The 15,686-nt window shown below is 38.7% G+C and overlaps 1 protein-coding gene across 1 annotated transcript in view; it reads left to right on the plus strand.

Annotated features, from left to right (window-relative positions):
* The first annotated feature begins 300 nt into the window (after window positions 1–300).
* LOC139480115 (glutamate receptor ionotropic, NMDA 3A-like) overlaps window positions 301–15,686 on the plus strand; it is a 104,784-nt gene continuing 89,398 nt past the window's right edge. The window contains exon 1 of the mRNA XM_071263142.1: window positions 301–707. Coding sequence (XP_071119243.1) covers window positions 327–707 — 381 coding nt within the window. The 5' untranslated portion in view covers window positions 301–326. The remainder of the gene's footprint in view (window positions 708–15,686) is intronic.

Genomic DNA, 15,686 nt, shown 5'->3' on the forward strand with positions numbered 1-15,686 from the left:
GCCTTCATCGGCCGCGACTCGTCAATGAGCAACAACCGGATATATTGGCAGTTGAGGAGCGAGTTGTACTACAGCCGGCACTAGTGTTACGCGGCTCGGGACTTAACGATTGTATAAAGATCCTTGCCTAAGGAGGATGATTTTAGGAAAACATATTGACGTCTCTTGACAAGAAAGTTTGTTTGAGTTATAAACTTTTGTCAAGCGATGACTACAGGCGTTGAACTCGCTACCTCTGATGTTTCTTCATTTGGGTGCGGTTCACGAGCGACGACGTCGACGACGACGCGAGGACGGTGCCAACCGAGGTGACACGCCTGGATGAAATGTTCGCTATCTTGATGTTACTATCCGCGAATCTTCTCACGGATACTTCTGCTGAAATTTGGAACTCAGCCTCTCAAGTGGCTGTGGTGGTGGTGTGTGACGCTACCACCTCCGCCCACTGTGCCAACAGCGTCGACCTCCTGGAAAACACCGTGGGATTTCTTAAACAGGGCTGCGAGTACAATATCAACGGATCATTGTACATTAAGGATCGGTTGGTTCCACAGGATTTACCCGAATTGGGAGCGTACATCACCAACACCAAAGCTTCATTTGTGTTGGCGTTTGGTACAAGTGGAACTATCCAAGCAGTGTCTGTAGTAGCTAAGGGTCTGGGTCTACCACTGCTCGGCTATATAACGGCTGGCGACAAAAGAGGGGTAAGCTGAATTCCTGTTAAATTCACGTGTGTTACATATAAAGATATCTCTTTTCAATTCGCACACAGTTGTCATTAACTCAGAAGCTAGTCAATGCCTCGACCATGTAACAACCACATGCAATACTATGGGAGTTTTCATTCATCTGACATGTGTTTTCATGGTCAGGATTCGTCTCTTTTGAAATCATTGATGACGGATATGCAGAGATCGGAGACACATTGACCACCGTACTATCATACCAATAATAATATTTTTTAATATGTTAAAAAGTATTATATATCTGAGACATGCCTGTAACAAGCATTATAATGGTTACAGTTACAATTCGTACAAACGTGTCTTTAATACCTTATCCTGATGCGCAAAAGACACTACTCCTAACAAGGCGCTTGTGTTTGTCGGACCTAACAATCATTCTAATGGGCCTGTTGTACACAGCTGTGTCACGAGGCAAGGCACCATCAACGGTGGCTAATGTTTTGACAATATGGCATTCTCTCACACCATCAGAGAGCAACAGGCGGTGCCAACACTCTTGTTATCCTTGCTCAATGACACTAGATATATCAGGTATATTTGATTAAACGTGGCAAATATAATCTTATAATATACAACGTCTGGTAATGTTGAATTATTTTCAAATAGGATTATGATTATGATTATTATTATTATTATGTCCTGAACGTACGTATAACTTTTGTATAAGTTTTTTATCTAATGAGGTGGGTGCAGGTTAAATATTCAATAATTTTCATGATTGTCGCTAAAAGGTTCACTTTTATTGTTAAGGGTTACGAAACGTTTACCAATGACCCCACGAAAACAATCCTATTTGGCAAACTGAAAAAATCGATAGTCATTCAGAACATTAACATAATCATTCAATTTGACAAAAGATCTGCAATATTTCCCTAAAACTGAGTAGACGAAAAGCTTGTCTCGATATTAACCTAGGTCCGGTTTCACAAAGCGTTTGTAATTCTAAAAACTAACATAAACCCACAACCGACGGTCGTAGAGCTGAGAACGCTTTGTGAAACGGGCCCCTTGAACCTACTCCTGCACATCGTTACATGATCACCTGTAACTGGAGTGCTGTCGGAAATAGAAATAAATGCCTTTTTGGCCTTTAATTGTCAGCGTTAAAGTTTTTATGCACTAATCATATAAATATCTAATTAACAAAGTTATTATTACATGAGCATTGATAGGAGAGGAAGTGTATTTGAAATATTGGATAACAACATATTGGTTTTTGTGCTTACACAAAAAAGAGGATTTATAATTGTTGCCATTGCACCGATGTACCAAAATCTCAAGTGTCCTTTCACAGAAGAGGTGCAATGAGAGCGTGAGACAATACGCATCACCTGGTAACCTGTCACAACACAATATTATCATGTTCGTGTCGTTCAGTATTTACTTCTTTTACGTCGTGTAAATGCTATTTTTACAGATGCTTGCCTTGATAAAGCCACCGGCCAAATTATTTAGAAAATTACGGGATTTTTTTCACTGCATCACAAGTGAGGGCCCAAAATCGATTTATTTCTTTTTCCAACAGTACTATGTTTCATGACGTTCATTATGGCACATTTGGGCTCAGATTACAATTACGTGTCTTCTGGTGTTAGGACTTAGACCATTTGTATATATCTTTATAAGGCAGTATCGAAAGGGTGTTTAAAGTACCCTTCAGACAACCTCGTTACAGCTCGAGACGTCGAGACGTCAGGACGTCAGAACGTCAGAACAAGGTATACATGACATTAACACAACACTACATGAGATCATTTGCATGACGTCCATACAATGTAACAAGTATATTGTACATGAAATTGTACGACATAATTACACCATTCTTCCACCAGTGAGTTAACCATGCTATTGGCACGACGTCGATACACATTTCTCCCATGTTTGTCTATGGTATCATCGTACAACATAAATTACAAGATGTCAAAACAATGATCTGGCAGGATTGTATAAGGCGCCGTTGTAATATCAAGTGACGCCAAACGTAGCAAACATAAATTTAATGATGGTCTGACAAGATTTACACGGCGTTAATATAATGTTAAGTGAGATCAAACACAAATTACGTCATGTAAAACAATGATTTGGCAGGATTGTACACGGCGTCAATATAATGTTAATCGAGATCAAACACAAATTACGTCATGTAAAACAATGATTTGGCAGGATTGTACACGGCGTCAATATAATGTTAATCGAGATCAAACACAAATTACGTCATGTAAAACAATGATTTGGCAGGAGTGTACACGGTGTCAATATAATGTTAATCGAGATCAAACACAAATTACGTCATGTAAAACAATGATTTGGCATGATTGTACACGGTGTCAATATAATGTTAAGTGAGGTCAAACACAAATTACGTCATGTAAAACAATGATCTTACAAGATTGTACACGGCGTCAATATAATGTTAAGTGAGGTCAAACACAAATTACGTCATGTAAAACAATGATTTGGCAGGATTGTACACGGCGTCAATATAATGTTAATCGAGATCAAACACAAATTACATCATGTAAAACAATGATTTGGCAGGATTGTACACGGCGTCAATATAATGTTAATCGAGATCAAACACAAATTACGTCATGTAAAACAATGATTTGGCAGGAGTGTACACGGTGTCAATATAATGTTAAGTGAGATCAAACACAAATTACGTCATGTAAAACAATGATCTTACAAGATTGTACACGGCGTTGATATAATGTTAAGTGAGGTCAAACACAAATTACGTCATGTAAAACAATGATTTGGCAGGATTGTACACGGCGTCAATATAATGTTAATCGAGATCAAACACAAATTACATCATGTAAAACAATGATTTGGCAGGATTGTACACGGCGTCAATATAATGTTAATCGAGATCAAACACAAATTACGTCATGTCAAACAATGATTTGGCAGGAGTGTACACGGTGTCAATATAATGTTAAGTGAGATCAAACACAAATTACGTCATGTAAAACAATGATTTGGCAGGATTGTACACGGTGTCAATATAATGTTAAGTGAGGTCAAACACAAATTACGTCATGTAAAACAATGATCTTACAAGATTGTACACGGCGTCAATATAATGTTAAGTGAGGTCAAACACAAATTACGTCATGTAAAACAATGATTTGGCAGGATTGTACACGGCGTCAATATAATGTTAAGTGAGGTCAAACACAAATTACATCATGTAAAACAATGATCTTACAAGATTGTACACGGCGTTAATATAATGTTAAGTGAGATCAAACACAAATTACGTCATGTAAAACAATGATCTTACAAGATTGTACACGGCGTCAATATAATGTTAAGTGAGATCAAACACAAATTACGTCATGTCAAACAATGATTTGGCAAGATTGTACACGGCGTCAATATAATGTTAATCGAGATCAAACACAAATTACGTCATGTAAAACAATGATTTGGCAAGATGGTACACGGTGTCAATATAATGTTAATCGAGATCAAACACAAATTACGTCATGTAAAACAATGATTTGGCAGGATTGTACACGGCGTCAATATAATGTTAAGTGAGGTCAAACACAAATTACGTCATGTAAAACAATGATCTTACAAGATTGTACACGGCGTTGATATAATGTTAAGTGAGGTCAAACACAAATTACGTCATGTAAAACAATGATTTGGCAGGATTGTACACGGCGTCAATATAATGTTAATCGAGATCAAACACAAATTACATCATGTAAAACAATGATTTGGCAGGATTGTACACGGCGTCAATATATTGTTAATCGAGATCAAACACAAATTACGTCATGTCAAACAATGATTTGGCAGGAGTGTACACGGTGTCAATATAATGTTAAGTGAGATCAAACACAAATTACGTCATGTAAAACAATGATTTGGCAGGATTGTACACGGTGTCAATATAATGTTAAGTGAGGTCAAACACAAATTACATCATGTAAAACAATGATCTTACAAGATTGTACACGGCGTCAATATAATGTTAAGTGAGGTCAAACACAAATTACGTCATGTAAAACAATGATTTGGCAGGATTGTACACGGCGTCAATATAATGTTAAGTGAGATCAAACACAAATTACGTCATGTAAAACAATGATTTGGCAAGATTGTACACGGTGTCAATATAATGTTAAGTGAGATCAAACACAAATTACGTCATGTAAAACAATGATTTGGCAAGATGGTACACGACGTCAATAGAATGTTAAGTGAGATCAAACATCAATTACATGACGTCGAAACAATGATTTGGCAAGATTGTACACAACATCAATTTAACACCCGAAACTGGCTTCCACATGAGATATCGCTTGGGTGAAATCAAGCGATATCTACATTGTAGATGGTAGATATGTACATGTACATTGTATATATCGCTGCAAGGACATTGCATCAAATTGCTTTGCAGACCGTTTGCAAATTTCCACTTTTATCAAGACACAAAAGATTCTCTATATAATGTTATGTAAGCTAAGATCAAACATAAAAAAGCATGATGTCAAACAATGATCTGGCAGGATTGTACACGTCGTCATTATAATAATAAGTGAGGTCAAACTTATCAAACATAAATAACATGATGTCAAACAATGATCTGGCAAACATCACGACACAACGATTCATGCACGACGTCGATACAATACTCTCACGGGTTTATACATCAAACACTATTCCTTTGACAATTACACGGTTATTTATGATGGCATTGTGATTAAATGACAAACAACGTTAAGCAAATGTGATGATACAAATGCAAATGCATACGTGCTGTACGCTAGTGTGTTGATGGCTGTTACTATAGTGATCAGATTGGGAGACTTAACAATGTATGGCCTGAGTATTTTTACGACCCTTCTATCGTCATTCACTCGCGTCACTCCAACGCGCAGATACCGGAAGTTGACGAATGGTTATAAACGCTAATGCGGTCATATATCACTGGTTCAGTGGCGTTACAGATCACCATTCTGTGACGCAAGACAGACTCTTTAGCATCAATCACCCTCGTCTTGCGCCATTTGAATAAACTGTGAAATAAAACTGTCATTTCCAGATTGAGTTAAGTGGTTTAGGGTTGCGAGTACAGATGAGTGTTGATTGTATGTTGAAAGCTCATTCAGTGCAATGAAGCCTGGTGTCACTCGTCGCCGGCCGTGTTGTATGACACTCAACTGGCCACGTCAATAAGACGTCACGACGACGTTAATCACGTATCGGTGCATCATTAAAATGATCTATGGTTTCCTTAATGGTTGTAAATCTCACACATTTGTGTTTGTGATATATGTGTACACAAAACCATTATCTAGCGTGTTCAACCTAAAGGACGGTACAACAGATGAGTGGCATTACTGTAGATGGGCGATGCTTCTTTCCCGTTCGTTCCGAACTTTAACAAACCAACAACCTATAGGAAACGATATTATAGAGATTTACAGAAGGTAACTTAAGGAGATGTATTGTACAGTAGGATTACTAGTGCGGTGAATTATAGGGTAGGACAACTTATAGAGATGTATTGTAATACAGGGGAATTGAAGAAGATGCATTGTAAGTAGGATATCATAATGAGATGTATTGTAAGGTTGGGTAATTGAAGGAGATGTATTGTAAGGTAAGGTAACTGAAGGAGATGTTTTTTACTGAGGCTACCTGGAGGAGGTAATTGTAGGGTGGGTTATGGAGATATACTGTTTGGTAGGTTAACAGACAAAACACAGGCTCTCTTTAATGTGGACCTCTCCACCTTGAGGTATCTTTGTAAAAGATTTGGTCAGCATCATTTGTATGCTTATTCCCGTCCCGCCCGAGTTAACTGCTTACCTTGCTGAACCATTACGCTATTTATTACCAGACACAACGCGGGGAAGTATGAGTGTAACCATAGTTCCTTTTAGATTTGATATAATCCTTCAAAAGACCCGCCACTTATTGAGGTCGTTCAGTACTTTAAAATCACATTTGATTCAGAGGCTGGTAAATATTTGTCTATAATCTTTAAAATAGTTTATTGCCAAAATAAGGGAACTCGGCGGGAGATTCTCTGTGATCCTTCCAACAAGGACCGCACTCATCTACTCCTGTGTGCTGCCGTTCCCAAATACACCATAGTCCCTTCTACACATCGAATGTCCACAAATGTGGAAGGTTTTCATTTATCCATTTTTCGGGCAAGTTGAATATTGACGCAGTGAGAGGGATATTTCTTTCATTGACTCCCCTCTCCGTACATATAAATGAAGGGAACTCTCTCCACCAGTAATAATCAGCCTCAAGGAGACCTGTGCCTTATGGGCCGCAGCCTCTGTGACTAACAAAGTCTATAATTGGCTATTAGACAAAACAGAAAATTGTAAGAAGATCTAATAAGCCTGTCATAGATCGATCTCTCATCTCAAACTGGTCCCAGAAACTTTATCGAAGAATCCGGCTTAAAAGTAGTCCTTCCTGTCCCGCGGCTTGAGGGCGATTGGGTATTGAGGTTTTGGACGTACTCAGAGCTAGTTTGGATGGGAGGGATGTTTGAAAAGAATACCCCCTCTAGTGTAGGGGGGCTGTGGATCATGTAGAGAACGAGCTCTCTTTCTTATTCTCCATTACATTGCTACACAGTCTATGATGAATCTTAGGATGACGTCGGAACAGTGTGCTTGATACATGTGGGCATAGATCTCTCAGAACAAAATAGATCTGGCCTGAGGTGGGCACCAGTTTACAAAATATAGTTTCAAGAATGTGTCTAAAATTGGATTGCTGGGTTTGGATAGGCCTAGGGGAGCTGTTAGCCAGTGGAGGAGCAGGCAACGAGAAGGGCTCTCAGAAAATCCCGATAATGGGGAAAAGACTAATTTTGGATGGGATATGGCGTCTTCGCTTCACCGCTGACGTCGGGGATATTAAAAGCGACATTTCTACACTGCCTTAAATCTCCCAGTAGTGACAGGCATGGCTTAGGGTTGTGTGATAATCTTCCCTGTGTGTGTCATCTCTCTGTAACGCTACGACAACGCTTTTGGCAATTTTGTCGGATTTCCATCTGCTTGACAGAATCAAACGATATCTGAATCTTATGTGATCACCACATGGGATCTTACTGCCTGCACTCAGATGTGATATGTAATTTCAATAAAAAAACGATTTTAGCAGATCAGGTATAAGTACTTGTGCCGAAAGAAACTGTGATGCCAACATCTGAGAAAATCAGAAGCAAACCGGACATATACACAAATCGCCTAGTAACATATTATTGTAGGTAAAATTACATATGATCTCAGTTCATACCTACATTATGTCTGGGCATAACACTTGTACACGACATGCGACCCAAACAAGGATGATGAAATAACCCAAACACGTATGCTAACATGACCCAAACACGTGTGATAACATGACCCAAACACGTGTGATAACATGACCTTAACACGTATGATAACAGGACCAAAACACATATGATTATATGACCTAAACATGTACGATAACATGACTTAAACACGTAGAAGAACATGACCTAAACACATATGAGAACATGACCTAAGCACGCACGATAACATGACTTAAACAAGTATGATAACATGACCTAAACACGTGTAAGAACATGACCTAAACACGTATGATAACATGACCCAAACACGTATGATAACATGAACCAAGCACGTATGAGAAAAAACACAAATACAGAACAAAATTATATATATAATACACTGGTGGTTCCTTAGTGTCTCACCTTTCAGACACCTTACGTGCAAAGATCTTGTACCACGTGCAATTATTCACTTCGTGAGTTGGCCCGTGTAAACACCCTTGGTACATCCACACACTACATATCCACTCAGCAAACACAACACATGGGCTGAAAGACTGCATTCTATGATGACATTATTAAAACCATACTTGAATTATGATCACAATGCGTGCACCATGACCATTAACACAGATCACATATAGAGGATAACAGTGCACACATTACATGCATGCATATCCATTTCAGATATATTGAGGTGAAAATATATGCTACCCAAAAGAAGTTAAGGACTCCCCCCCCCCCCCCCCCCCCCTTCGATTCTTTCCTATTACTTTAGTTAATCTGTAACGCCATGACAGATTAACCACAGCAACGTGAAATAAGCGGGTGGACCTCTTCTAATTGGTAGAAACAAATAATGTATACATACATTAGAACAATATATTATCATTATTATCTTAAAATAATAAAACAATGGCGCCGATGTACCCATCTTCAATTTAAGATAGCAAATGCACAAAAACTTCAACAATAACATCACCATAGCTCGGAAAAAGTGAATCAGATATCATCCCATCACATAGAGATTGAATATGATCCTTCCACACACAGAGGCACAGCTTGGTGGCCCTATGTCCTTGTACAAACACATAAATCCAACAACCACGCTTCTAACATGATGACACTTTTCAGACATTATATATTAACTTCAACTCCATCTACGGCTAAGGGTGGTGTTAACGGACCCAAGTCATTTAGCCCTCATAACTCCGATCTTTAAGTATTTGTGCTTCGGAGTCTTCGGAAGAGGTGCTAACACCGGATTATGTTGTATCCGGGTTTGTTAGGGTGATAGCTGCGTGATGTGGCTGGTGGTGAATTGAATCGCCAGTGACAGTCTCTACACCTGGATCGGTTTCGACGCAACTACTTTTAGTCAAGTAGCGTTGGCCTTAATGGCAAGGTAGTGTCTTTTCTCTCTCTTTCATTAGGGGTTCCATTATGCGTTGCGCCTCCTTGCAAGGTTCAGTCAATATGTTCCACATCCATGGGATGCTGTGATGATTATGATGCTGTGTATTGGTTACATAACAACCACTGGCAACATGTGGTTTATAGTGGTGTTGTAGCGTATGTAGGATGACTATAGTTATATCACACGTCATACGTCGCACGTCACACGTCATCCGTCGGACATCGCACGTCACCCGTCGGACATCACACAAACATCACACATCACACGTCACACGTCACATGTCACACGTCGCACGTCACACATCACACAGTACTCGTCACACATCACACGTCACACATCGCCCGTCAGACGTCACATATCACACGTCACACATAGCACCTCACACATCAGACATCACACGTCACACATCGCACTTCACATTGAATATTTCATCCAATGTACATAATTTTATTCACTGCATTAAATATGATTATCAGAGGAGATTAACATGAACATTTACACAATTGGGATGCGTTAATATACATGTATATATACAATCTCCCTAGTCTCTCTCCCCCCTCTGGGAATCACGGTGTACTTGGAACCAGTCCCGATATCCCAAAGGGGGTTTGATGAAAAGGCTGTGTCAATCGTAGTCGGGAAGTCAGACCGATCTTAGTAAAAGACTCGGACGAGACAAACTCCATATTAAAGTAGAGCACCATGTCTTCTCCTCTGCAGCGCAATGGTTCAGAACTGAGCAGGTAGACAAGACGAGGTCTGGAACAAAATCAGATATGTCATCTTGGGTTTCCGTGCCAGAATATTATAAAACGTCAGTAATATTAACATCTTCTGTCCCTACGTAACCTGACCCCATCTATTCAGGGATCCGTTGCACAACAGAGTGCATGGAAAGGAAGCTATAATTAATGATTCCAACCCTAACAATTATTCACCACCGCCGATAGTGTCCATCTGGTACACTTCCGCCATGTTCTCCACCAGGCCAATTCTGATTGGTCCTTTGATAGCATTATTGCCGTTTCTCAATAAAGGGGAAAACACTGATTATTTCACACTTTTTCTCATTATGGAAACTTTATGATCCCAAATCAATAGTAAAGTGTGTAAAAATCAGATATACTATTGATATTGTGATACAGTCACTCGCTAACCTATTGATTGAGCTCTAGGTTGATAACATGTCGAGTAAGGCTATATACATCAACCGGTTCAGTTTAAGGTGTAGAGGAAACATATTAACCAGGCGTTTACCAAACGCTAAATAATACGTCCTATATCCAGATCAATTGAGAATGGACGCAATATTGTATTGCTCTTTGAATCGTTTAATTTATCAAAATAATAGATTGCATTTCTATTTTGATAAAAAAAAATACACTCAAAGATCAAGGAGTCAATGGTTGATTGTCTGGAAATACAACATTTAAATCCCCAAAGGATTCCGGGCACATGCAATTTAATGATTGGACATCAATAAGAATGTGGGCAATCTGCTGAGGCGTGACACATCCAGCCAGCGTGGGACCCTCATGCAAGGAAGCATCAGTGCCGGCTAGGGTGTATATGGTGCAGAAGAAAATGGATACATACTAGTGCCTTGGATTAAACACAGGACTTTGTTGACCAGTGTCGATGGCCATCTGACATTATGCATTCTATAAAGCACTGAAGGTTCACCCGGAACTCTATTATAACAGTACCACGCGTTACACTACCTATGTACCTAATTTAATACCACCGCGTATATTTTGATACAGACACTATTTACGTAAATGAGACAAACGTTTATCAAATAATCATAATTACCTCAAGTACATTAACATTCTTGTACCAAAAGAAATGAATTATAATTAGTTCTGTCTGGCTAATAAATTTTAAAACTTGAAATCTGCTTTGTAATGATTAAGTAAAGCTGGGGAACATCGCGAGACTGTTGCTTTAACTCCCAGACAGTAAGTAGATCCTGGTGGTCATAGGGGAACTATTGAGATAGGAATTTGTATCTCTAACAGACACGTCGAGACCATCATTGCAATGAGCAAGTTCATTGAGCTGATGTAAGTTTATATCTGATGCTGATTGGCTTCGAAATACGGCGAGAGTGTTAAATATCAATTTCATTCAGTCTTGGAATCAATGGCTTTATGTTTAATTTCAATGTAAGCACTGAAGTAGATTTAAATCAGATTACACTCAAACGTTGCTCAATATTACATGTATTCCATTTCTTCAGAGTTAATCGCGTTAAGCTACAAGATTGTGAGAGATTGATCAGGGCTCTTCCTTCACTATCTATTTACAGTCGCTGCAATTGTCCTAAAGTCATTATGGGTTGTGATTGTCCCCAAGGGGCACCTGCTGTTGCCTACTTAAATAACCTCTTGCCCCGTGATGAAGTCCTGTCTTCTGGGGTCAGTCAGAAGTCCAGACAGGGTGGGTTGATGTGTCTCAGACTGTATACATTAAACCTTCTCAATTCAGTTACGAGTAACGTCTTCGTGTATCCATGTAAGGCAATCCTTTGGATTGTGACTTCAATGCGCTTATACAGCCATTACTTAGGATTGTAATACATAATATCCATATTGTAAGTTGCTTTCTCTCTTCAAAATATATACGCATAAGAATTTGTGATTGCAATTCATATTCTGACATTTTCGTTCCCTCTATGAATGGAAAATGTCAAAGCAGTGTTTTTTATTCTGGGACAGAATTCAAGAATCATGCATTCGCATGCTGCTTGGAGAGAGATTACTACTTACTGAGTATGTTCACAGTAGGGCGGGATGTCTTTACAATGAGCTTGTCCATAGAAGGTCAGGATTCCTACCTGATGAGTTTGCCCACAGAAGATCGGAATATCTACACTGTGATTGTCCAAACAAGTGAGGATTCCTACCTACTGTGAGGATGCTGGTTCCCGCATCATACCACTTAAAATGACAAAGAAGAGGAGAGGGACTTCTCTTCAAAGATGCATAAAAGCCCACACATGAGATAGAAACTTTTTAGGATGCAGGTATATACCTTTGCCAGTATGATGTTTTCCGAATTATCAAATCAGAAGTATTTATATATTTTTTTATGCAGGCATTCCAACCAGTAATCGTCTAACGGGGTATGACTGGGTGTACATTCCCCAGTTCAGTCAGCGGGTGCAATATCGACAAATCCCCCAACTATGGGCAAGTGAAATCACTGTCAAGATAGCCCTGTGATTCCTCAGATCGTTTTCATGCTTTTGGGATTAAAGAAACAATATTTTTGAATAACTGCTGAATTTCACTAATGGAATTGAAAATACCTCCAACTTGACCATGGAATATCTAAATTGACAGTCGGCATGATTTCATCTGAAAAACATCACATTTTCATTTTAGGTATAAAACATCTTTACAGAAACTATTGTAAGGATGATGTGTTTGATGTTTGTGTCTGTACCAAATGACAATTGATTTTGATACTGAACACAATGTTTACGCATATTGTATATTTATTTCGATAAGTATTTTCATATTTGAGGTAACATTTATCATCAGTAGCCGTAAGGAAATGCATCGATACTGTACTTACTGTACTGCTATAATATGTTGATCAAATTAAATGCTTTACGATCAAACATTTGCGTGGTTTTCTTGTGTAACACCAGTTATTCAACGAATGGTAAGAATGTTGTTGAAATGAGCAAGACGAACATCACTCACCTAAACACGATCATTGCGTGTAACTGGCACTGATTAAGAAAAATATTTCAATCACTTTTTAATAATGATAATCATAATCATAATAATAGTGAACATCACTCACCTAAACACCATCATTGCGTGTAACTGGCACTGATTAAGAAGAATGTTTCAATCACTTTTTTATAATAATAATAATAATAATAATAATAATAATAATAATAATAATAATAATGCCATAAATATACAACTGATAATTATACCTGAATGATGATATTTCTTATTCATTTCCATGACATTTCCAATAGGATTTTGTTTTGCATAGAAAGTCAAAGAAATTTTGTTTAATTACACAGCTTCACATTTTAAAGTTGCGAAGGAACTATGCAGCCAGTACCATCTGTCTGTGACGCCAGTATTTACTCTCCATCGATTCACAGGGGAAAAGCATAACGTTCATTCAAATGTATGTCTTGGCAAGTGAAATCTCAATAGAGATAATTAGTCATTGAAATGAGAATTGGTATTTTTATAGTTTCAAGTGAGTGAGTCGGTATGGTTTTACGCTGCTGTTACCAATATTGCATCAATATCACGACGGGGGACATAGCGGCGTGACGAGAGAACGCTTTAACCTCTAGGCTACCCCTCCACATTATTCATCCACCATGAAAATGAAAATACTTCCCTAGTTATTAGACTTTGCCAAAACATTCTTCTGTGGAAAATATTATTAAAATAACAAGAACACTTTGTAATGTGTATTTACACTGCGAGAGTCGCCCTTGCGTGATGCACGAGGAATGTTCCCCGCAGCTGCTAATGCATCATGTTCGGTCGCGAGTTGATGTTTACAATGCATGGTGCACGGCTCGTGACAATTACGTGAGGTTCTAAACGTGTATTTTATCAATTGCTTGCAGGTTTTGAGAACACGCTGGTGGGACTTTAGGAAACACGGGACTCTGAATACGTATCTACATGTACCTGTTTCTCTTGTTTGTTAGTGTTTCTCATCAAAGGGTTATCTAATTACTTTAACATGATCATAGTTATACGCAACATAATGCAACACAACATTTTAGATATTACTTTCTAAACCTTAATGATTATACAAGTATGTGTCGCCGTAGCCGAGGGTCGAATATTACACAACCACAAATCATAGGATGCGGGTTAGAATCCCACCGACCGCTCATAGTTTCAAAGAAAATTGAAATTATTCACTGAAGTTAATTTCAAGATTACTTTTATTGAAATGAGGATTCAAAAGAATTGATAAAACTGTATCCATGACTAATTTATAACAAACTTAACCGTCAATTCGTGAAACATACAGGATCGTTTATACAAGTCACACAAAAGTTTTAATTTGAAATACAAGTTCAAATGCTAAGCACCAGACAGGCTTCAGTTTAATCATCCTTCGAATATGACGTCTAGGCAACCATGACGATGTTTAGACTCCTGATTATAACCAGTCTCGATTATCAACCGAAACAGATTCCATTGGGCGTAAATGGCTAAACAGTGGTAATAATTATATGAAGGGGCCACTGAAGAACTGAAGAACCTTATTATTAATATTCGTTATAAAAAGTCGTTATTCTTCGTAACGGCCCTGCACGTGCAACGTGCCTTGGTTGGACGATTCGATTCGGGCAAAAAGGGAACGAGGCTTGGTTCACAGGTTTGCACTGTGGCCTAAAGGACATCGCGTTCGCGGCCCACGTGGTGTTTGGCGCCCCCTCTGCGGGCGATATATATGGCCCTTCAGTTTGCGCGTTGACCAACACATGATTTGAAAGTTATCAAACAGACATCAACTATATTTAAAAGTAAAATTATATGAAACATTTTTGAGTGGTGAATTTCTAGAATTTCTATGACATTGACACGATATAGTCTTTATTAACGATTAAACTGAGACACAAGATAGGCGAGATATCCTTACTTTACAGATTGTGCAACGTACATGCATATGTACTAGCGTTTTCTCTCATGAAGTTCGGTTACAAGGGCGCTGTCGAGATTTACATGTACCACATAAAATCAGAGTTGAATATACAGTTAAACTAAAAGTCCTTGGAACAATCGAAAGGCTTATATCTCAACCCTAAAGCCAAACCGTCTACATCGATATGTCGAGTTATCCGAAGTTCGAGTCAGTTTAAGCGGTTCGACGTTTTAAGACCATGGTTCGGATATGGCTTTAACCGTCATCAAAATGATACATGGTCTCAAGCGATCTATCGAATTTTACAATTTGAGATAAGGACGCTCCACTATATATCAAACGTAAGACTATCAACTCGCCTGGTTTCAATCGCGACGCTTCTAAGATTTAAACAACCGTCTAGGGCGAGATGTGTGTCGCCTAAGATCTAGCTTATGCATGGACCCATGGTTCTGTTGATCTAATCATTGCAGTTGAATAGTCCACGCTAACCTCATCGTACCCTCACATATGAAGGGATGGGTTGGATGCTTCTGTGGTGTTTGGGTCACAGATGCAGATTGTG

This window comes from Haliotis cracherodii, unplaced genomic scaffold (genome assembly GCF_022045235.1).
Source record: "Haliotis cracherodii isolate W230 unplaced genomic scaffold, xgHalCrac1.p SCAF_4, whole genome shotgun sequence".
Taxonomy (NCBI): domain Eukaryota; kingdom Metazoa; phylum Mollusca; class Gastropoda; order Lepetellida; family Haliotidae; genus Haliotis; species Haliotis cracherodii.